Source organism: Zea mays, chromosome 3 (assembly GCF_902167145.1).
Source record: "Zea mays cultivar B73 chromosome 3, Zm-B73-REFERENCE-NAM-5.0, whole genome shotgun sequence".
Taxonomy (NCBI): Eukaryota; Viridiplantae; Streptophyta; class Magnoliopsida; order Poales; family Poaceae; genus Zea; species Zea mays.
In genome coordinates this window covers 204,816,713-204,840,228 of record NC_050098.1, presented here as the reverse complement: position 1 = coordinate 204,840,228, position 23,516 = coordinate 204,816,713, and the positions used below count along the sequence as shown (strand labels likewise).

The 23,516-nt window shown below is 43.9% G+C and overlaps 2 protein-coding genes and 1 long non-coding RNA gene across 5 annotated transcripts; 2 read left to right on the top strand and 1 right to left on the bottom strand.

The window, feature by feature from the left end:
- Window positions 1-975: 975 nt before the first annotated feature.
- LOC100280165 (uncharacterized) lies at window positions 976-10,194 on the top strand. 3 transcript variants are annotated; one of them, XM_035965812.1, is made up of 12 exons: window positions 976-1,483; window positions 2,429-2,680; window positions 2,773-2,868; window positions 3,191-3,359; window positions 3,454-3,537; window positions 3,618-3,718; window positions 4,792-4,884; window positions 6,115-6,186; window positions 7,684-7,803; window positions 7,893-7,943; window positions 8,654-8,842; window positions 9,734-10,194. In XM_035965812.1, exons 1-12 carry the CDS (start codon window positions 1,079-1,081, stop codon window positions 9,899-9,901), a joined length of 1,800 nt encoding a protein of 599 aa, XP_035821705.1. In that variant the 5' UTR covers window positions 976-1,078; the 3' UTR covers window positions 9,902-10,194. The 3 variants fall into 3 exon arrangements, 2 of the variants coding, with proteins under 2 accessions (XP_035821705.1, NP_001353050.1); NR_158743.1 differs by lacking the exon at window positions 9,734-10,194 and having other exon boundaries at window positions 1,028-1,483; window positions 3,443-3,537; window positions 8,654-9,468; NM_001366121.1 differs by lacking the exon at window positions 9,734-10,194 and having other exon boundaries at window positions 1,028-1,483; window positions 8,654-9,468.
- Window positions 10,195-10,236: 42 nt separating this feature from the next.
- LOC100275200 (uncharacterized) lies at window positions 10,237-11,133 on the bottom strand. The gene is made up of 2 exons (NM_001149348.2): window positions 10,830-11,133; window positions 10,237-10,742 (listed from the first exon to the last, which is right to left on the bottom strand). Exons 1-2 carry the CDS (start codon window positions 11,009-11,011, stop codon window positions 10,454-10,456), a joined length of 471 nt encoding a protein of 156 aa, NP_001142820.2. The 5' UTR covers window positions 11,012-11,133; the 3' UTR covers window positions 10,237-10,453.
- An 8,641-nt stretch (window positions 11,134-19,774) lies between these two features.
- On the top strand, window positions 19,775-22,605 carry LOC118476741 (uncharacterized). The gene is made up of 2 exons (XR_004857349.1): window positions 19,775-20,205; window positions 22,244-22,605. It is a non-coding gene; the product is annotated as an uncharacterized lncRNA (long non-coding RNA).
- Window positions 22,606-23,516: the final 911 nt, after the last annotated feature.

The following is a 23,516-nucleotide window of genomic DNA, read 5'->3' as shown; positions in this document are numbered from 1 at the left end:
ATTTGTATTACCTGCAACTTAGTTCCTTCTGTCTGTACATGAAATTGTCGTGAATTTGTGGTCGACTTTGCTAAAGTTGTTCTCGTACTGCTTGATGAGCGTGGTATACTATTCATGCTTCATGTTACACTGCTGAACTCCTTGCCTCCATCTGTTCACTTTCTGGGGAGGCGCTCCATGGAATATCCGAACGACCAAGCGAGCATCCAGCATGCTACGCAAGCAGAACAAAAACGGAATCTCCAATCGGAACTGGAATACATGTACATGTGAAGCAATCGAAAGGCGTAGTTAGAACTCGCACTCCTAACGCCCAAGCACAAAATAACAAACAAGAGTGAGCTGAAGAGTGAAGATCCCATTTCAGAATTTAGAGGTGAAAAGTGCGACCGAAGTACCGAACCATGTTCCGGCCTTTTCGTTTTAGAATTTGGTTGTTGTACAGGGATCAGGCTCCTTGTGCACAGGTTTAGTCTGTACATATGCTTTTGTTTGGTTGGTTGTATTATTACATTCATGACAAATATAGCTTGTGTATTAAAGAAGAATGAATAAATAAATCTTTAAATATCATATAGTATATGTGGTCTAATTTTGTTTAAAAAATCCAGGAACACGAATATAAAATCGGTTCCATGATTAATTTTTATTTAAAAGATATGATATAAAAACAAATATAAATGTTTCTTGTTTTGCGTGCAACACGGATGTACGCGCGTTGGGACTTGGGAGCATCTCTCGTGGGTCTGGCTCGTCGTGGGTCTGGCTCGTCGTCCATTTTTGCATCTGTTTAAGCTATACGAGAAGTAAACCAAACAATACACACTTTGAGACTCCACAGGTGCAATTACAGCCTCCCGCATGTCAACCAAACAGGCAGTACGTGAATTGAACGGGATTAAGTAGTAAGTTAAAAAAATTATAATTTTTCTAATTCTATCCCATGGAAATAAGCGAACAACGCCTTCCGTGGAAACAGGTAGGTATACGAGCCAAACAAACCACCACCAAAACCCTCCTCCCGTCCTCGCTCGGTCCCTCCCCCTCGCTCCGGCCGCCACACCACGCGGGCACGTCAATGGCGCGCATCGTGTCACGAGCGCTCCCGTTCGCCTCGCGCTCGTCCCTCCGCCTCCCGCTCCCACCGCCCTTCCCCGGCGCGGCGCTGGTCCGTTCCGCCGCTGCGGGTTCGCCCCTGCCCCCAGCTGCCGAGGCTGCACTCGCGGCCTCGCTGCTCTCCTGGCGCGGGCACACGGCCACCCCCGAGTCCTCGATAGCGGCGCCGCCGCCGTTCGCAGGGTTTCTCGCTGGAATCCGCAGGTTCCGCAAGGGACGGCGCGGACAGGCGTCGGCGAAGCGGTCGCAGCCTCAGGACGCCCCGCCGCCCCCGCCCCCGCCCCCGCCTCCACCGAAGGAGAGAGAGATCGAACTCGTCGCTCGCATCGGCATCGAGGAGGACATGCCTGACGACCCAGAAGTGCTGGTAAACATCACGTTTTATGGAACCTCTCTGTATTCTTATTATTTCTGCCGCTTTGAAAGTGTCAGTTGGAAATGCTGATGAGAATCCTGCAACTGTTATATTTGGCTCACTGTTATGTCGCACCATTTTTTGTCCTGATATTGCAGACTGATTTAGAATGTAAGACTGTTGCCCTTTTCTTTTAATCAATGGAGCTGTTCATTTATGTAACTAGCTTATTAAAGACCATGTTTTGCCATTTTCAACTGATTATGTCTCCATGTACTCAACATAAATGATTGGGGTGGCATATGGAGAAGTATCTATGCACTAAGGACCTATATGATTCAGGTTTCTCAGCACATGTTCTAGTATAGATCTCTTTCACCAGTAATATGTATGTCTAGAACAATGTAGGTTATTTTAAGAAAAAAAATGGAACAGTGTTTGGTTTGCAATCATGGCTCAGATTTGTGTAATTGATGCATTCTGGTTGCTTAAGCTATTTCACCTATTTATGTTTATGCATTCTGGACTTATTATCTGGTGGCTTTTGAGCAGTTTGTTTCCTCATGGTAAATGGCGATTGATCGTTGGATATGTCTGTATAGTTGTTGCAGTTTTTGTTAAGTTGTAACATGGGTTTCTGGTAATGCACCACACCCCAAAAGCTACCTTTACATTAAATGAAGTATGTGATTTTAGTAGCAGTCTGGGTAGAATTTTCTTTGGCCAAGGCATGGGTAGCCTTGGAGAATTTAGGTCACACCTAAGTACACCTGTAATGTGCGATTCTGGCTTTTGTTTGGGTAGTTGGGTGCCTATAGGTTAACCTGAATTTAACTATTTATATGTGTATACATATAGTTCTTGTATTGTGCTGTGATTAGGTTTTAGTAGATTTTTTCTCTCAGACTGATAAGTTGTTCACACGTGTTTGCAATTTGTTGTCATATGCACATGCAGAACATTGTAGAAATCCTTAAGTTAAATGTCCCAATGGCAATGAAGATTGCACTTGATGGACTTCTGGATTCCAGTTACAGCACCCGAGATACCTCAATAAGTGATGTTGGGAAGTATGATAAGGTTGAGGTTTCTGTATTGCTATGCAATGATAACTTCATCCAAGATCTTAACAAAGAATGGAGAGATGTGGACTGCGCTACTGATATACTCTCAATGTCCCAGTACATTCCAGATCTTGATGTTCCCATCGTAAGTAGGAATACATTTTTAAATGAGGTTATGCTCTTAGCTTTACCCGTGCATCTTATTTTCTTCTCCTTATCTGTATCTTTTTAATGCAGCTAATGTTAGGTGATATAGTAATATCTGTTGAGGCAGCTGAAAGGCAAGCTGGGGAGAAAGGTGTTACACTTCTTGATGAAGTGCGGGTCCTAGTGGTATGGTTCCTTTTTATTTTCTTCCCTGAACTTACCTAATGGTTTTCATTCCTCACAGTACATTTAGAACTTGATTATAATGTGTGTATTCTTTATGGACTTCCCAAGCCCTTCAACTCATATATTATTCCCTTTGATTTCAATTTCCAAAATAAGTTCATCTAGGCACAGTTCACATTCCTGTTTTACCTCTACTTAAATGCACCTTAATCAATCCAGTAAGATATTGCTAGCATATTAGGTTCCTAACTGTATAGCTGCACCGACTCTTACTATTACTGTTTCTGATATTATTCTATACATTACTTGTTTACTCTATTAGGTTCGTGGCATATTGCATCTTCTTGGTTTTCAACACGAGTCGAGCAATGAGGCTGCAGCAGAATTGGAGAAGGAGGAGCAGCTCATTTTAAAAAGTCTAAGGTGGAAAGGAAAAGGTCTAGCTAAAAGTGTTCTGGATTCAAGCAAGCCTCAAACAGATTCATTGGATGGTATATTCTTAACGAATTTTCTAAGTTGATATGTTATAGAAATGCTCGCCACTCATGATCTAATCATGTTCTTGGTGTCTAAGAATGTTTACAGGACAAGTGACAAATGACCTGAAGAAAGCTGGCAGCCTTAGATTTTACAAACCAAAATTCAAATATATTTTTTGTGATATGGATGGTATGTCTTTACTCTTTGAACATCTTTACAGTCTATTTGCTATAGTTTTCACTTACTATTGTTTTCCCCCTTTGAACAAGGTACGCTGCTCAACAGTAAAAGTCAAGTTTCAGCAAGGAATGCAGAAGCTCTAAGGGAAGCTAGGTCAAGAGGAGTAAACATAGTTATTGCCACTGGAAAGGTATTTTACTTTATTTGCTCTTGCTCAGCTAATTTATTTGAAGATAATATGTGTTATATGTTTTTTAACTATTTTCATTGAAACAATTGGAAGACCTTGATATAGCCTAGTATATCAAGATGCCAAAACTGATCATCATAAATCTTGAGGGATTAAAATAGTTAAGACTCAGTTATGCTAGCTTGGAAAAACTTCATAGCAGAAATCCTACCCTCTTGGTGAAATTTTGTAGCCTTCGATATGTCACCTAATTTCTAAACCAAGATGTATGGAACTGTATGTCTTGGGAAATAATTACTAAGTTTGATTAGGCACACCACCTTTTTTTTCCTTGAACACGCAAGAGAGTTGCATATGTCTACATTGTAGAGACAAGAAAATGGTCCTGTACAAGGCAACCCCCTTACCTACCTATGAAGTAAGAGGAGATTGCAAAAAACAACTTAGGAGGTAATCACCTAAAACCAAAGAAATGATCTGACCTAGGACCACTCACACTAGGGCTTACGGGCTCCAGTGCGGCACCATAACCTCATCTCCTCTTCGTAAAAAAAAACTGCTCGGCTATCAGAAGTGAAGGGGATGCACCATCAAAATTATATTTGTTGCTGTGATTCCACGAGGTCCAAGCACCTAGTGTTACAGCATTAGTGGAGAATAGATGCCTGGAAATAGACTTTTAAAGTGTATGGCTTTGTCACAGAATTCACATGCTGAGAAGTTGTCCAGCTAGAATTTCCATAAGAAAAAAGGACTATGTTGCATTGCTTTTCTTTCCCCTGTGTGATCTGCTTTCATCGATACTCCACTTTATTTTCTTTTTGGGCAAAGCAAAACTCATCTAAAAATCACAAACTTAAACTGTTGCTAAATTGCTGCAATAGGACACATACAGGCCTTTCTTGACATATCTTTAATATTTTGGACCAGCTTTGTTCAGTTTTTCTTTCCCTTGAACATGATTTGTATGAAGCTTGAATGGACAGTTTGTCTTGGTTATCCTTTATTTGGAGAATTATATCTTTTCAGTACTGCTGATGATTATTTTGCTTCCATGCTCATTCTGAAATCAGGCACGTCCTGCTGTAATCGACGCTCTTAGTATGGTGGACTTATCTGGAAGGACTGGTATTGTTTCAGAATCATCACCTGGTGTATTCCTTCAGGTTACTGTGAAGTACATTATTGGAAAATGCAGTCTTTTTAGTTATTACTTATTAGTTGTGATTCATTGATTGATGAAAGTGCTGCACCTCTAAACATGCTGATCATTGTCAATACATTCAGTTTACTGAAAACCTTGTATCGCTTACAATGTGTCCTTATTGGGATCCTAACAACATCCAGGGTGATAAACCCAATAGGACAGATTATCATGTATGATTTTGCACTTTATGCATTTTATGTGTACTTGTAGAATTCACCAGAATTGGGGAAAAATTACAGAAACCTTTCTAACTAAAACCACTATGGTCACCCTCAATCATAGTTGAAGGTTTCTATTATCTATCTAAGACCGTCTGCAGCAGTCTATCCATAGTTTACCCAAAAACACTGTTTTGCACTGTTCTGTACTGTAGATTGCACTGTTCGCAGAGTGGAGTTTGAATATGGGTATGGGGATGGGTAAATTGCTGGAGATAGTCTAAGTGTCTGTTTGGTTTGCTGCCTAACTTATAACAGTTTGCCTAACTTTTTCCGCCTAAGGTTAGTTCTTCAATTTAACCGACTAACCTTAGGCAAGTTGTGGCACAGTTAGCCGAGAACCAAACAGGCCCTAAAACTTCCAGTTTGGGACTAATTCACCTCCACACCAATCCACATGGTTCACTTGGGTCCCTATTAGTTGGCTGAGATGATATACTGATGGCATTGTGTTAGAATAGAATGTGCTTGGATATCAGGCTACAGTCATATCACATCAGAGGAAGACGAAGACGAAGACCTTAACCCCGATTCCGACTAAGGATAGGATAGAATTAGGTTTGATTTGTCCCAGAGATACTAGAGTTAAAATAGGAATCGATTAAGGTAGTTGTACCCGAGTTGGACTCCCTGTCATGTTGTAATCCTGATGGCAGGATTTTGCTCTCTATATACTTACCCTTCTCAGCCTAATAGGTCAGGGCGAACAACTTAAACCCAGTGCTGTATTTTCTTACATATTGGACATAAGACTTATGTTAATTCCATGGTGCTTAGTGTTTCTACTCTTCATCCAGTGTCCTGCTATATTTGATAGTTGATGCCCTTTGAATTATGTATGTCAGTGTAGTTTTTTATTCTAATATTATTGTGAAGAATACTGTTGTATTCTTATCACATAAATTGTGCATCATTGACTATACCTGTGACCATTATCCCTATTCTCATCAAGTCCATACTTCCACTTGTAGGGGCTGTTGGTTTATGGTTTGGAAGGGAGACGGATTTATAAAAGAAATTTGGACCAAGAAGTATGTAGAGAGGTAAAAAGATTGTTTTTGTTTGAGATAAGAAAATGTGGAAACAAGTTGCAGTATAAATGGAAGGGCAGTTGCCTCTGTTCAAAATCTCATGGCTTTTCAAATGCACTTAAGGGTGTTTGGTTCCCGTGGCTAAAGTTTAATTCATGTCACATCAAATGTTTGAATATCAATTAAGAGTATAAAATATATGCTTAATTAGACTTCATAAATTCGTCTCGCTGTTTAGTCTTCATTTGTGTAATTAGTTTTGTAATTAGACTATATTTAATACTCTTAATTGTCATTTAAACATTTAGACTATATTTTATGTATATTTAGTAGTGGATATCTTCTTTGGATCCATATCAACAAAGTCATTATAATTAGCAAATTTGTCTGCAGATAAACAGGTTGCATTCATTTATCACAACAACCATAATTGATGATACATAATTTTCATGTTTTTTGCACACTGGTATATTGTTTTATATGCTACACCCTCCGTTCTATTTTTTTCCTAAAACTTGCAGGAGAGCTGCATATCATTATATGAAGAAAAAGGGAAGAGCCCTTACAATACACCACCCACACCAATAACTTAAAAATACATACACACCTTTTCTAGAATAAAACATGGCCTTAGTCAAAAAAGGGGGGAAAACTAGACCAACCTAGGAGGAACCAGGTGGTATTTTGTTAAGAAGAAAATAGGCACCCAAATTTGCCTTAATGTGGACTCTTGGGTGGTCTAGGTATACATCCACACCCTTGACCAACTGAGCTAGCTGAGCTTCCTCTCTTCGAAATTATAGTTCGCTTCGGTTTTGTCCTAAGTCAAACTTCTTTAAGTTTGACCAAGTTTATAAAAAACGCGCCAACATCTGCAAAGTCAAATTTGTTTCATTAAATTCAACACGAAATACGTTTTCAAAAGTGTTGCATTTATGAGAACTAGTAGATGTTAATATTTTTTTTCTAAAAACTTGGTCAAAGTTAGAGGAAAACTTGGTCAAAGTTAGAGGTTTGACTTAGGACAAGGCCAAAGTGAACTATAATTAGATTGGAGGACTCTAGCTAACTCTTAGTAACCAGGTTCCCGGATCGAGGAACGGGAGCGTTGTACGCGGTACGCTACTAAAACTAGGATTTAACACTACTGGAACGAGATTGTTCCCACGTTCCCGGAACGGAACTAACGTTCCCGGAACAAGGAACGTGGCCAAGTTCCCAGTTCCCGGTTACTAAGAGCTAACTTATAGCTTAATAACTCTTATATCTGAGATAAAACCTGAATGCTCTAGAGAAAGAACTTGCAGATCTGTTTATCCGAATAAACTAATCTTACTCTCCATTGTCTGTAGTCTGCACTGCTTGTTTGGTGCTCCTGTATCTATCTGGTAACTTGCGGTACTCCTTACTTATTAGTGGCATATTACTACTGTTGTCCTTAGTTTGTTAGGCAACATATAACTATTCTTCTACAGTTCTACGAATATGATATAATTAACATTCATGCAGGCACTCTCATATTCTATAGAGAACAAGATACCATTTGTAGCATTTAGTCAGGATCATTGTTATTCGATGTTTGACCACCCTTTGGTCGATTCTCTCCATTACATATACCATGAACCTAAGGTATGATGTGGTTTGTCAGTTTGTTCTTAATCACTCTCTGGGTATCGTATTCCTGTCCATTCTGAGTGTAGTTGGAATTTCTTTTGCAGGCTAAAATAGTGCCATCTATTGGTCAGCTTTTAGAAACAGCTGAGATACAGGTAAGTATGTTTATTCGTTAAGTATCAAATAAATTTTCTGAAAAGTTTATTCAGAAAATGCACGAATAGTTTAATTGTTCCCTCCCTTGAAAACTATTAGCATCAGAACATTTATCTGTAGGAAATTTGTTACTTGAAAAATCCATGCTCAAGTATCTGGTTTCTAACGTTATTTATTTGGAGTTAAATTCATTAGTGGCTCCTGAACTTGTCAAGGGTTGCCACTTGGTTCATGAACTTTGAAAACAATTTCTTGTCCTTAAACTTGTTAAGTGATGTACCACACTTCACTAGACTTGTAAAACAGTGCACTGCCGCTGCGGGTCTATTTCTGGACCACACCGACCACTACGGTGCACCACTTAACAAATTTAGTGACTAGAAATGTGTTTTCAAAGTTCGTGGACCTAATCACCTAACTGACATCCTTTGACAAGTTCAGTGCTCATGCATTTAACTCTTTATTTAGTTAACATAAAAAGAAACATGGTTTCTTACAAATGCATAGAGGAGGTTTAGTGTTTCCTTCACAGCAAAGACCAGTTGCTGTTAAACAAAATGCTGATTTCGATTGAATTTTCCATTTTATATACAAGATAGCTACAATTTTAATATCATTGGATCGATTGCACATTTTTATGTTACATGTATTCACTATTTGTGATGCTAAGACAAGTTGCAGCTTAACATGCCATGTTTTTCATATTCAGAAAGTATTGTTCCTTGAAACTCCTGAGAGGATTTCGTCTGCACTGAGACCGTACTGGGCAAAGGCGATAGAGGGAAGGGCCCATGTTGTTCAGGCACAGCCTGATATGCTTGAACTTGTACCACCTGCAACTTCGAAAGGCAATGGTGTGAAGGTTCTGTTGAACCACCTTTCCATTAGTCCAGATGAGGTAGAATTAATCTAGTCTCCAACTAATATATTTGCATTACACTAATAAAAACTTGCTAACCTTAGCTGAGGTAGAACATTGAAGTAGCTGCAGAAAAGGTTCAGTAAAATTAAGATACCAAAACATTATTCTAGACCAACAACATCAGTGTTACCTCTAAACTCTGTGACAAATGTGCAGGATAAGAAATATGGTGGTTCCTAATTTCTGCAATCCATATTATTTACCTTTTCTTCCAACATTTCTGACCATGGAAGTTTGCATTCAACTCCTGGTTATTCAAGTGGTTGTTCATGGTAAAAGTTTAAGCATGGAGATGCCAGCGAAGCAGCTGTTATGATGCTTCTGATGTTAATAGTGTGTGCGTGTCATGCTAATTGATCTTGAGGAATTATAAGTGTGTTTGGTTTGAGGAAAGGGAAAAACGAATGAATCTTCCTAATCTATAGCTCTGAACCTAGTCTACATGTTTGGTCTGAGGATGCACCCATGCAGTTGGTCCTGGTCCCATCACTAACTCATTTGTCATAGGTATATGTTAGTAAAAAAGGAATGATATTATGATGATATTATCCTACCAAAACTTTGGATGAGTTGGTTACTTAAATGGAACTTATGGCTATATCACTGCAAGTGTTCTCAAGACCCATTTCTTTGGGTACTGATCGTTGTGTATAGTTTGTGAAACCTCTTCTGTTTTTATGACTTAAAAAAGCAACATAGTTAAACTAAATCTGGCATGGATAACAGCCTGACTGCCTGAGCCCCTTGAGCAAGCACTAGTACGATTCCAACCTATTTGACTTGGAAAAAAAAAATCAGCTGCAACATAATTTCCATTATGTATTTAACTGAGTTGCACAGTTCTGAAATCATTTTTTGTTGTGCAAGGTAATGGCAATTGGTGACGGAGAAAATGACATTGAAATGTTGCAACTAGCTTCGTTTGGGGTTGCTCTTGCAAATGGATCTGACAAGACAAAAGCAGCGGCAAATGTAATTGGCGCCACGAATGATGAAGATGGAGTTGCACAGGCTATTTATGAATATGCCTTCTAAGAGCAACGAATCATTTTGGACTGGGTTAATTTCTTCTGATTTCCCATTTTTCGTGGACTCAACACAGAACAATTGTAGTGGTTCCAACTTGCAAGTACACACCGCTCCACCGGAGCGCAATCTCGCTCTGGTGTTACAGTTTCTGAACTGTTTGCAACTGTAAGACATTTTTTAGTTGGCATGAACCGAAATCCAGCTACCAGCTCGACATACTCTTGGCTGGATATGTAACCGCTAACCGAATTACTATTTTTTTCTCATTTTTTTATGCAAAAGCTTTCCTTTTTTTTACCCACTTTGTCTCTTCGATCCGACCACAAAATAGACAAGTTACCTGGATCTTTTGAAGTGGTTACAACATCACTATTATTTACACGAACCAATGTCTCATGGACAAGATCATAGGAGATAACTCTGCTAAGAGCAGAGAAGGAAACCCTCTTACATTACATCTGAGACAGGCCAATACGCCTGTCAACAAAATCCCTCAAAAATGGAAAAAAAACAAGAGGTGAAACCCTGGATAGATATCATCCAGTAATGTCCTAGAGCCTACTGACGGTATCCACTTTTGTTTACAGGGACTGGGGGAGGTCTGTACAGCATGTTTTTGCCGTTGTTCCGAGCCACCAGGTTTGCGCAACAACTTCCGGGCGCTCTGCTGCTGTTCGTACGACCCGGCGTATGACAGTCCTGCTCTTCGTCTAACGCGACGCTACTCCTTGATGTCTTGATCTTCTTGTAGGGCGTCTCTTTCTTGCGCAGATCTTCCAGGCATCGCACTTCAGACATGCACGCGAAGGACTGGGACTTGCCGTCGTAGTATCTGGATAGCCCTTTCCTGGAGAGGACGACAACAAAAGAGTTGAGAACTTCCCCCCTTTCAGTTTTGATGTCCGTTAGAAGAAAGAGAAGCCGGACGACTTACTTGACAGGGAGCTGTGCCATCACAGATGACAAATCATAGGCGCCCCCCTCTCCATCGGAGAGCTGGTGGCCCTCATCGTCGGAGTCGCCGGAGATCGAAGACGACGTCTCGAACAGCTCCTCGTCGTCTTCCTCGCGGTACGCCGCGAGACCTGTAGCGCCGCTGAGGCTGAACCCGCCCATGCTTGCAACTTGGGGGAGGAGATTTCCGGAGGCCAAGAAACGGCGGAGAATAAGGTATGTGTGTCTGGTGTGTGGGTGGGTGGATGTTAGGATGGATATATTCTTCCTCGGCTCCTCTCGCTGCTTCCTCTCTTCCACGACCTTTGCCAGGGCCGCTGCGAGGGGCACGGGGTATATATATACACACAGGAACACAGCTAGCTCTAGCTGTGGAACCCAACCTGCAATGGGAGGATAATGCTAGGAGACTTCTCCCGGAAATTCAAACACGGCGTGGTGCGCTTTGACTAGTATAATTTGCGTCGGTGACATCACCATCTTGCTGTCTGCCAACATGGCCTAATTGTTAGGTTTTTCTAGGACACTGACATGGACCCCATCGACATGGTCTGTGCATCTGTCCTATTTTTTCTTCCTCTGTTATCTATCTATCTATATATATGGAAATTCTTTTTCCCTTCCGGCCAATTAGCACGCGGTAACGGGTGTAGAATGTGAATCCACTCCAACTCGGTACGTACACAAACGAAGAGATTCTCGGTTCAGCTGAGCGTATGTTTTTATACGTGGAAATAAGGAAAAAAAAACCAGGGTCGCGTGCGGATAACTCGCGTGAAAATCGGATCACGGCCGCGCTCATCTTTGCTCGTGTCCCCGCCGGTTGGACGACACGCGGCCGTGCGTTCTCCACAGCCCTTCCTGTCCTCTGCTGTCTGCTGCGTGGATAATAGCGGTACCACGTTTTGCTCTTCTTTCATTCATTTGTCCGGCAGGTAAAACAATCGACAGGTAAGATGGAAGTTCTTTTTGTCCTTTGTCACCGGTTATGTTCGAGGCAGCTTTATCTTACAAAAAAACTAAATCTAGATCTATAATTATCCTGAAACACAACAGCTACATATTCTATGCAAGAGTGACCTATTTTATTTTTAGAATGGACTTTCTTTTTTCTTTAGCAAAAAAAGAAAAATAATAAAAAAAAGAACAAGAAGAAGAGATACACGTCGTCACCACTGGAATGTGAGGGTGCGAGCGCCCCCCGATGCGACTGGCCGGTGCCTAGTGACATGGCCGGAAAGTCACGACTTATGACTTATGCCTGGTGAGAGCAAGTATATAGTTGCATCCTATAAACGCTGAGATAGAAAACCAAATATCCTTGTGAGAGAGATAAGTAGGTCATACATTAATAATGAAGAGCTCACCATTATACATATAGGCTAAGAGATTGGCTGCGACAATCATTATTCCTTACAGCCAACAATTGGCTATATTATTAGCCTTGCTATGAGGCGTCCAAGGCGGCTTCACGAGGGCTAGAAACGGTACGGCCAGGCATGAGCTATGGCGATCTGGCGTGGCTAGAGGTGGCTTCGAGTATTCTAGAGTTGGTACCACCAATCGTAGGCCATGGTGGTCGGGGCGACCGGAGTTGGTGCGGTGCGATCAGAGGCATGACCAAGTGTGGGGGCAATTCTATCTCAGCTCAGGGGGGCAATGGAGATACCCATTCAAGACCCTTATGGTGACAAGGGCCCCGAGTCCTGCAATGGCAACCTACCATATCTTTAGAACTGATGATACTCCAGACCAACTGAGGAATTATTATGGGGACCTTGCAGTGGAATATGACTAGTGGCTAATACATTGATTGCTAGTCGAGGCGATTGAAGTAGACAATATTTTTGCACACACAATACACCTATTGTGTCAAGCGTTTGCACGAAGAGTGGTACCACCTGTAGGCCTCTTTTGGTCTACGGTGGGCTTGAGGAACACTATCAGCATATAGGAAAAAGTACACTATCGTAAGATGGTAAAATACCCTCCAGAACTTCATCAACAAAAGACAGACCCACAAAGGACCTAGGTCAACGGCAACATGGAATTCCTGAGGCCCTATGCACGGGGGCCAAGACCCACGGAGGTTAGACCTAGGGCCTATGACCTAGGGGCCTTACACATAAACCCTCTCGCACTCCTGAGATGCCTAGGCAGGACAGCCTAGGCACCACCTCCATGACACCATGTGTATCCCTGACTAGGTTGACTACATGTGGCATGGAGCGACTAAGATAATGGTTTTGTCCATCACATTTATTGCAAGAGATGATGTAGCGGGCAAAAGTTGTGACTATACACATGCCTCGGGCCACACCCTATGTAGTATGTGCGCCTTCAACAACTATTAGCTATGCTATAGTCAACGGCGTGGCACCCATACTCGCCACTACAGTATGTCACACTCACCGCTACGACACATTAGAGACCTACTTAGGGCATGTACAGTGGGTGTCTTAAGTTGTGTCTTAGAGTGTGTCTAGGGGGGTGAATGTAAAAAATCTCAAGACATGTATCTTGACGAAGACACAATGTCTTAGCTCTATATTCGAGACAGGAGACTATCTGATTGGTCACTTTAATTTATTGAATGCTCTGATTGGTACAATGAATATGGTAAGACACATGTTTTAGACATGACCACTGTATTATGTTGTGTTTTAGTTGTGTCTTATACTTGGAGTACCGTGCAGCAGTGTCTAGGTTGTACATGCCCTTAGTATGTCACACTCACCGCTACGACACATTAGAGACATACTTCGCATACGGTACAACAACTTTAGTATGATTTGAGTATTTTGACCTCTAAGGCTATCTCCAGCAGCTTACCCATCTCCGTCCATATCTATATTCAAACTTCACTCTGCGAATAGTGCATTCGGTAACCGTGTAAAATATTGTTTTTTGTGAACCATATGGATGAACTGCTAAACACGGTATAATGGTTAGGGCCATCTGTCAGAGACGCAACTCCCTTCTCTCCCGTGCTATAAAGGAGATAGAGAACAACGACATAGAAAGGGTTCAGCTCTTGGGACTCCCGCCTGAGCATATGCACACATATCCACTTTCGTTAAAAACAAGCACGAACGCATATATACACCTAAATTTTAAAAAAAAGTATGATGGCGCATACACCCTTCAGATTTCTGAAACAGTAAGAAATATGCGCGCACACACACACGCACTTCTGTTTATCAAAAAAAAAGTATGAAGTATGCACCGTACCCTTCTGATTTCTGTAAGCACGAAGCAAACGAGCACAAGTTACAGCATATGTTAAAGTATATACGAAAGCACGTCAGTTAAAAGAACCCACTAACCTAATTAAGTAATTATAGTTAGTATATATATATATATTATAGTTAGTATATATATATATATATATATATATATATATATATATATATATATATATATATATATATATATCCGACAGCTCGAAAAAAATTGCACTAGATATATACGGACGAGTGCGAAAGGCTGTTGGCCACTCGCACATGCCTTTGCGCAGATTCTGCAGCTGGTCTGATCTTATCTTGTACAGTACTAGCTAGCTTGTTGCTGAATGTGACCGGGCGGGATTGTTCGCATGTCGATCTCTCTTCTGTCTCTGTCAGGTCGGGCGTACGTGGGGCTGGGCTGGCTGACATGCGGGCCGTGAGTGTTGGCGTGGAGACGACGCGCCCCAGCCCCAGCATCGTGTTGCTTGTTTATGCGGGAGCGGGACGGAGCCGAGAAAGGACACGCGGCGTGCTGTTGCTGGGTTTCGGCACAGCAGGTGTGAGTGAGACTGTGAGAGGCTGGCTGGCTGCAATATGCAAATTTTTTTACGTGCTCCGTAAGCCACAGCACAGTCGACTTGGCTTGCAAGTGCCGTGGTCCTGGTCCTGGACGTTTTTGGTTGCCCTTTCTCTCAATGCCGTCTCGGGCAATACAATACAAGAGCAGAAGTGGAAACCCATCGGCCCTACCCGAAGTAGGTGATTGAACACGTGTATGGTTATTTGCGCGCGCATCGATCGCATCTCTGTTTTTATTTGCACGATACATTGTTGTTGTTCATTCGTTCCTTCGATCCTTGGCTTCTACTGAATGCAAGAGAGAGTAGAGAAGAGAAGAAAAAAAAAGGGGGTGAAAAGCAGCATGAGTATATATATGCCTGCTGGCTCAAATTTTAAGTCGTAGCTTCACCTACAACTACAGATTATTTTCCATGAAAGCGCACATGCATGAAAATGTATGCTATAGATAATGTTGCATTGATTGAATACTACCAATGGCGCGCGCGCGAGGAATATCGAGACATTTTTTTTTGTGTGGTCTGAACCGCCTGAACAACAAAACCGGCGACAGCCCCCTCGTGTTCGCAACATGCGTGCTGCCCGCTTGGTTGCGTGCGAACGGTGTTTCAGGACGTGGTTTCATTTTCATTTTTTATTTTTTGCAAGCCCCGCGCCGACGCAGAAATGAGAAACCCATATGGCCATGTCTGTTCAATGTGTCTTCCCGTTTCCTGTCCCAGCGAACCACGCGTCCTATATAGTCCAGTTGGTTCTTCGTCGCGTTTCGGCTAAACAAATCTCGGTGCTCTAACAGTAGCAAACCATGTTTTAATAAAGGTTGTTAGGTCTTTATTTCCTATAGTCCAGTTGGTCCTTTCCCGAACCATTCAAACACGTCTGGATACCGAGGTCGACGACGACCAATCTAGCTCGTGCGTGGAACGTGGAACACTACCGCCCCTTCCAAACCTATCGTCCAATTAATCCACCACCCACAGAAAACGACTCTTGGAGTTGGAGGCACGCAGCACCGCCGCGCTCGCGTGGTCCTCGTATAACCTAAACCATGCATGCGCCGATAAGAGGGACGAGGATAAGAATGTTCCGGCCGAATCGTGCGGGCGATACGACGACAGCGACCGGCGCCCCGGGAAAACCATGTGCGACGCGCCTGTGGACCACGCGTGGACTAGCTGTTCCCCCCAGGCGCGGGCAGCATGCCATGGAGAGGCGGGGCCTGCCCGCCAGGCGCCAGCGTCCAGCCAGTCATGTGAACCCCGGCCAGGATCGTCCACGCACAGATCGCCGCCGACCGCGTCGCGCGCGTCGCTGTCCTGGGGATAGTGTTTCGGCGCCTCACCGCGCGCATCCTGCCAGGAAAAAAAAGATAGACGATAGATCATGGATGCGCCTCGAAGAACCCATGCCTGGGGCCTGGGGGGGGGGGGGGGGGAGTCGGGACACCTGCTACCTGCCGTCTCACGAGGGAGTGGCGCGTGCAGTGACGAAGCAAAATCCAGGGTTACAACAAGTCGTTTTATGACAACGCTGATCGGGATTTGGGTGACAAGACTGCATCCAAACGTTCGGCATAGCTATAGCCCTATGTCGTCGGATGACCTGTGCAATGGCTCTAGCATATGGGCTCTCATTTTCAGCGTCACTGTCGTGGGAGCTCCTAAGTACTCCGACACGCTGTGGTGGTTTTCGGATGCCAAGTGAGTCGTCCTTAGATACGGAGTAGCTTCCCGCGCCCGGCGGCGGCGGACGACAGACGACACAGTCAGAGCCAGAGCCGCCCCCTTCTGTTCCTGAGCCCTGCCTTCACGGCATGTCCGAACCTACGCGACACGTACGAAGAGACGTCGCGGACTCGACCTCTCTCCTCCCTCTGCTGCTCAGTAGCGAACGGATCATCCAATCCAAGCAACGTATGGACAGATCGCGACGCAGCTCGAGTCCAGAGTCCACGCCACGCGGCTAAAAGGTACAACTAGCTAGCTAGCTAGCTCCTGATCTCTCCTGCGGAAACGTTCAGCGTCGCAGGCAAGTGGTGGCGGCGGCGGCTTCATCCGACGACGGGCCCAATCCGACAGGCAACTGTACTCTCTGTAGCGTGACCTTACCGGACCGGTCGGACTGGCCGTTCCGCAGCCAATGAGCACGGCCATCCGCCAGTCGGCGGCAGATATCGATTCAGTTGGGCAGATGGAGCGGATCGATTTGGATTGGATTGGATTGGATGCAGCAGGTGGCGGGCGGCCGACCGGCGGCAGCTGGGAGACGGAGGTTGGGATTGGAACTGGTAGCAGGCAGGCAGGCAAGAGTTGGGCCGCCGTTATGTATGTTATCTCTTGGATGCCTGTGCTGGTCAACCTAATGGATAAGGAGAAGGAGGGATGGGTATTCGGACCATGATTTGGTCGTCATACGGAGTAGTTCGGCGGATTGGGGCCAGATCATGATTCTTCATGACCAGTGACGTGCCGACGGCGAATGTAGCTCGCTGCCTTCCTCTTTCTTAGGCTGTCCGCACCCGCGACGGTAAACCGAAGACCTCAAATATTTACAGCTCGCAGAACACCGCAGCGGTGAACTGTAAAGGGCACTGCAAGTTTACGGGCTCCAACGAAAACCTCATATCCAGCGTTCTTGATGCTCCAACTCTATATTCTCTCTCCACTTCTGATTGGCTGGCAGCGGTACTGTGTGTGCGGACAACACCGAGGATTGGCTGGCAACGGTAATGTGTGACTGGGTGGTAAACAATATTATATATGATAATTGGTATATGGTTGGGATATAAAGTAAACATAAGTGCGGAAGATTGTGGTATAGAGTAAAGAATTTTGCTGACCAGGACAGAATATTCTTTTTAGGGTAGAAATTTAGAGTAGTATGAGTGCGGATAGTCTTACACATGCAGCGCGCCAGAAGAGAAGATGATGAAGCGACGAGGATTTGTAGTACCTTTTATTTTATTTTTTAAAAAATAAACTAGTTACATGCTGTTGCGTTATATCGAGATCATGGTTTTGTTTTAAACTTCAGTAATTGGATCTACTAGAGACATGTGAGCTTCGAGGGGGCACAGACGCGTGGATCCAGTCTTCGAATCGAAATCGAATAGGACGCAAACATGTACAACTTTTGAATAGACAACGATTCGTATCAGATAGCGACACATTTGTGACGTAACGAGTAACTAATAATATTAAATTATGTTTATTTAAATCTAACTATAATCAGATGCCACATAAGAAAATTGATATCGATTTATTTAAATTTGTTACCATCGATATTTAAGGTGAATTATTGCTGTTATCATTTATGTTATATTTCTTGAAGCAAACGGCCCTCTAGTATCATCAGACAAATAATGACGTGAGTGCTTATCAGACGTAGGGAAATGAAATTTGGAGTCTTTCTCCAATCAGAAACTCATAGAGCTGCAGACGATTACAGAAAGCGGAAAACAAGGTGGCCGGAAGCCCGGAATCACATCACATTAGTGGCCTGGTAGCATATGCGGACCTCGCGCTTCTATGCTAAGGCCCAACTCAACCACACTTTGAAAATTTGATGGGCCGCAGCCCACGCTCCTATCGTCTTGTAGCCGTCCTTTTTTTTCAACGAAACTGCTGTTTGTATTTTCTCATTTTCTGCCATAGTGTCAGCGAAGGAGTTAGAGCTGTTTATATGTACCGAAACATTGCAACAGCCAACAAGTGAACGCTACGACGCTGCTAGAAGAGTCAAGTTTTTTTTAGAAAAAAATCTACGTCTAGTTTTTTACGTTGAGATGACATATAGATAGACACGCCAAACATAAAATATTTCCTATATACTAAAATATAGGTATTTCTAGCTCTTTTTTGTGTCCACGTTGACAATAAATATAGAAATACATATAAACTACGTTCATAAATTGATTAATGAATATATATTTAGTCTAAAATAAATTATATTTTGTGACAGAGTCAATAAATAACAAGATTTCAAATTTGGGTTTGGAAACAAAGGGCGTGTTTGCGACCTTGTCCTTGACCGGCTCGGTCTGTTCAACTGGTTTAGAATAAAGTTAGCCTGTCTTGGCTACTGAAACTCACTTTATTTGCGCACTTATACCATATGAGTCTGGCTCAGACGAGCTGGTGTTTGTCATCCAGTAGACATCCGAGCTAAAAGGCTAAAACTAAAGCCTCGTGCCATGAGTAGCCAGGCTCCAAAGAAACGAACCTTGATTTCGTTTATATAGAGTCAAATCAAGAGACTAAATTTGCACGCGCGCAACCAGACACCTAAGAGCATCTCCAAGAGACTAGTTAAATACTTTATCGAGCTAAATTTTAGCTATTTAATAACAAAATAGCTCTCCAACAGACTAGTCATTTAACTTGTCAAATTATCCGGCTCTCTAAATTGACTCCTCTACTAGCCAAATTTAGCTAGCAACCCTCGCTAGCAAAGCTAAATTGCATGTTGGAGAATCTGTTGGAATGAGATGTTATATATAGAGTTTAATTTTTATGGAGAGACAAATACAGAGTCAAATAGATAGTCAAAAGTAAAGGGTCTATTGGAGATGCTCTAAGTAAGTCAGACGACGCAAACACAGAAGCTACATTCCACAGTCTGCTGGGCCATAGCGGCAAACACACCCAAAAGTGCTACAACAAAGCGCAACTTCAGTACTAACTGTTTGGTTCACTACCTCAGTTGCCACACTTTGCCTAACTTTTCTGCCTAAGGTTAGTTATTCAATTCGAACGACTAACCTTAGGCAAAATGTGACACATTTAAGGCCTGTTTGGTTTGATGTCTAAGTTGCCACACTTTGCCTAACTTTTTTGCCTAAGGTTAGTTCTTCAATTCGAACGACTAACCTTAGACAAAGTGTGACACATTTAGGCACGAACCAAACAGCCCCTTAGCCACAAACCAAACATGCCCTTAGCCGTAGCCGCAACAACAAAGCGCAACTTCAGTACTAAGCCGTAGCCGCAACAACAAAGCTTTCTCCTCTCACGGATACTGTACCGATGCGTACTCCAGCGACTGACATGTGGGTCACTCTGCGTTCGTGTGGTCCTGGCCTATGCGACAACTTCCCTACCAGCAGACATTCCTCGCCCCCGTTTTTCCTGTGCCCTCGTCGTTCCGTTTCTCCACTGTTCCTTTCCGGACTTGAGCCGGCCTTGTTTGAACGCCCTCAGCTCCATTTCATAGCCACCGGCTGGCGTCCGCTCCCGCAACAGCCGTCACGCACTTCAATCCAGCAGCCTCTGCTCTGCCTGCGTCGCAGCCAGTGGCTCAGCGGCTGCGCCCGTGCCTGTCACGTCTTGTCCTCAATCTCTCTCTCTCTCAATCCTCACCTCTCCGGCTCTCTTTCTCCTCCCCAGTCCCCAACGGTGAGGCCCCCGCCGTGCAGCCCATCGACGCATTGCCGCTGCAAGCGCGGACACCGAGGGCTAGAAGCGGCGGCGGTGCCAGGGCTCGGCGCTCGGTTGGCAATGGCGAGGCGGCTTATGCTGGCGCTCCCTGTGCTCCTCTTCTTATTGCTCGTCGGTGAGTTGCTAGTGGTTTGTTGTTATTGAGAATGTTACGATCCTTCAGTTGCGTGCTTGTTTTAGTGTTTTTAGCAACGCGTGGACGGCGAGATGCCTTGCTTGCTCGACGAAAAGTACACGATTCGACTCTTGCTGCTCTTTGGTCTGGATGTTTTTGCTGTTAGGATTTATAGGCTTGGCCCAATTAAGAATTTCTAATAATTCCAGGAAAATCTCAAAAGCCCATATAAGTGGATGGCAAAGGGATAGGTGGAACCAATAGCACCATATTGCTAGCTCTTGTGGAGTAGAGCTAGCTTAAATATGGAAGCCACACTCACTCACCAAGTCATGGATGAGAGGAGAGAGTGTGGAGAGCCACACGCGCGCGCGCTCGCTCGCCTCGCCTGGCCTGGCCTGGCCTGGCCTGGGCGGGGCGGGGCGGGGCGGGGCGGGGCGGGGCGGGGCGGGGCGGGGCGGGGCGAAGGGCGAAGGGCGAAGGGCGCGGGCGCACGACATGCGCGTGAATGGTCCGCCGAAATCCGGCCCCTCGCCTTGCGGGGGCGCGACTACCTTTTGCCGTTTGATTTTTTGATTTCTTGGCTGTTACGCTTATCCTAACCGATCGCTATAAAATCTCAACAATCAATTGCGAGATTTTCGTGGGCGGATAAGCACAGGGGGTCGCGGACTTGGCCCTATAAAAGGAGCCCGGCAGCCAGCCTCCATATCATCCCAGATCCCAGTTCACTTTCGCCTCTCTTCATAGCTGAGCCGCCTTTTAGTTCCCTTCGTCCCGACCGCAGAGGTGCATCTACGATCAGGAGAGCAGGTCTCCGGAACCCTTCGTCTTCTAGATCCTGCACCGGGAGAGGGCGAATAAGGTTTTTGGGAAGCGTCTTCACGCGACTGCTCGTGATCTGCTGACCTCGTCGACCCAGCTGATCCTGGCGCGCGCCAACAATCAGTAAGTCTAATCAGTACGCATCATCTGATTTGGCTTTTATTTCAGTTCTTCTGATTTGGTCATGATTTATATTCGGAATTTAATTTGGAATTTGTCTAATTATTCAACAATCCAAAAACCTTATTGTAGACAATTTCCTAGTTTTTCTATGGCTGCTTTTGCCGATGCGCTCAAGCCAGAAAAGTTCAATGGTATGCACTTTAAGAGATGGCAAGTCAAGGCCACGCTCTGGCTTACTGCTATGAATGTCTTCCATGTTAGTAAAGGCAGACCTGAGGGTCCACTGACTCCTGAACAGGAGAAAGAGTACGACCATGCCAACACTATGTTCACGGGAGCCGTTCTTAGCGCCCTTGTTGACCGTCTGGTTGATGCGAATATGCAGTATACAGACGGGAAACAGTTGTGGGATGCACTTACTACTAAGTATGGTGCATCAGATGCTGGCAGTGACCTGTATATCATGGAGAGCTTTCATGATTATAAGATGGTTGATAATCGCTCTATTGTAGAGCAAGCTCATGAAATACAGTGTATAGCCAAGGAGCTCGACCACCTTAAGATAGTCCTTCCTGACCGATTTGTGGCCGGGTGCATTATTGCAAAGTTGCCTTCTACATGGAGGAACTTCGCCACAGCTCTGAAACATAAGAGACAGGAGATATCAGTCGAAAATCTGATAGCGTCTCTGGATGTTGAGGAGAAAGCTCGGGCTAAGGACACGGGATCTAAAGGAGGCGAGGGCCACTCCAGCGCCAACATGGTTCAGAAGAACCACAACAAGGGCAAAGGGAAGCCAAAATCTAACAAGCCCAATAAAACTACCAACTTCAAGAAGAAGAAGAACAAGGCTGAATTGACATGTTTCGCATGTGGCGAGGCGGGTCATTTTGCCAAGGATTGTCCTGATCGAGCGGATCGCCGTGGCAAAAAGGGCAATGTCAACACAGTGATCGCTAGCAATGAGGAAGACAAAGGGTATGGTAATCTACCTTTCATCTTCTCAGTATTTCAATCACCTAGTTGGTGGCTTGATACTGGTGCTAATGTTCATGTGTGTTCTGACATTAACTTGTTCTCTTCTTATCAGGGCGCCCGGGATTCTTCCGTGCTAATGGGGAATGGGTCACATGCTTCTGTTCATGGCACTGGCACGGTGGATCTGAAGTTTACTTCGGGAAAGATCGTGCAGCTGAAGAACGTGCATCATGTCCCTTCTATACACAAGAATCTCGTTAGCGGAACCCTTCTATGTAGAGATGGGTTCAAGGTAGTTTTAGAGTCCAATAAATTAGTTGTGTCCAAGTCTGGACAATTTATTGGTAAAGGCTATGATTGCGGAGGCTTGTTCCGCTTTTCTTTGTTAGATTTCAATAATAAGTCTGTGAACCATATTTGTGCTAATGTTGATGATCTTGCGAGTATTTGGCATTCTCGTTTGTGTCATATTAATTTTGGCTCTATGTCTCGGCTTGCAACCATGAGTTTAATTCCGAATATCACCATAGTCAAAGGTTCTAAGTGCCATAGTTGTGTGCAGTCGAAGCAACCTCGAAAGCCTCATAAGGCTGCTGAGGAGAGACACCTGGCACCACTAGAACTCATACATTCTGATCTTTGTGAGATGAATGGTGTGTTGACAAAAGGTGGTAAGAGATACTTCATGACATTGATTGATGATGCGTCTAGATTTTGCTATGTATACTTGCTAAAAACTAAAGATGAGGCTTTAGACTACTTTAAAATCTATAAGGCTGAGGTTGAAAACCAACTAGAGAGAAAGATCAAACGTCTTAGATCAGATCGTGGTGGCGAGTTCTTTCCCAAAGTCTTTGATGATTTCTGTGCAGAACATGGCATTATTCATGAGAGGACTCCTCCCTATTCACCCGAGTCAAACGGGATTGCTGAAAGGAAAAACCGTACGTTGACTGACCTGGTGAATGCCATGTTAGACACTTGTGGTTTATCTAAGGCATGGTGGGGGGAGGCAGTCCTGACTTCATGTCATGTTCTGAATAGAATTCCTATGGGCAAAGAAGAGAAAACCCCTTATGAGAAGTGGGTTGGGAGAAAACCATCACTTTCATACTTGCGCACTTGGGGGTGCATGGCGAAAGTCAATGTACCAAATAATAAAAAGCGCAAGCTTGGTCCAAGGACAGTGGATTGTGTCTTTCTTGGATATGCTTCGTGTAGCATAGCTTATAGATTTTTAGTAGTTAAATCTGAAGTTCCTGATGTGTATGTTGATACTATTATGGAATCACGTGATGCTACTTTCTTTGAGCATATATTTCCAATGAAAGACATTCATAGCAATTCTAGATACTCTTCTGAGATAATTCCTGGACATAATACAC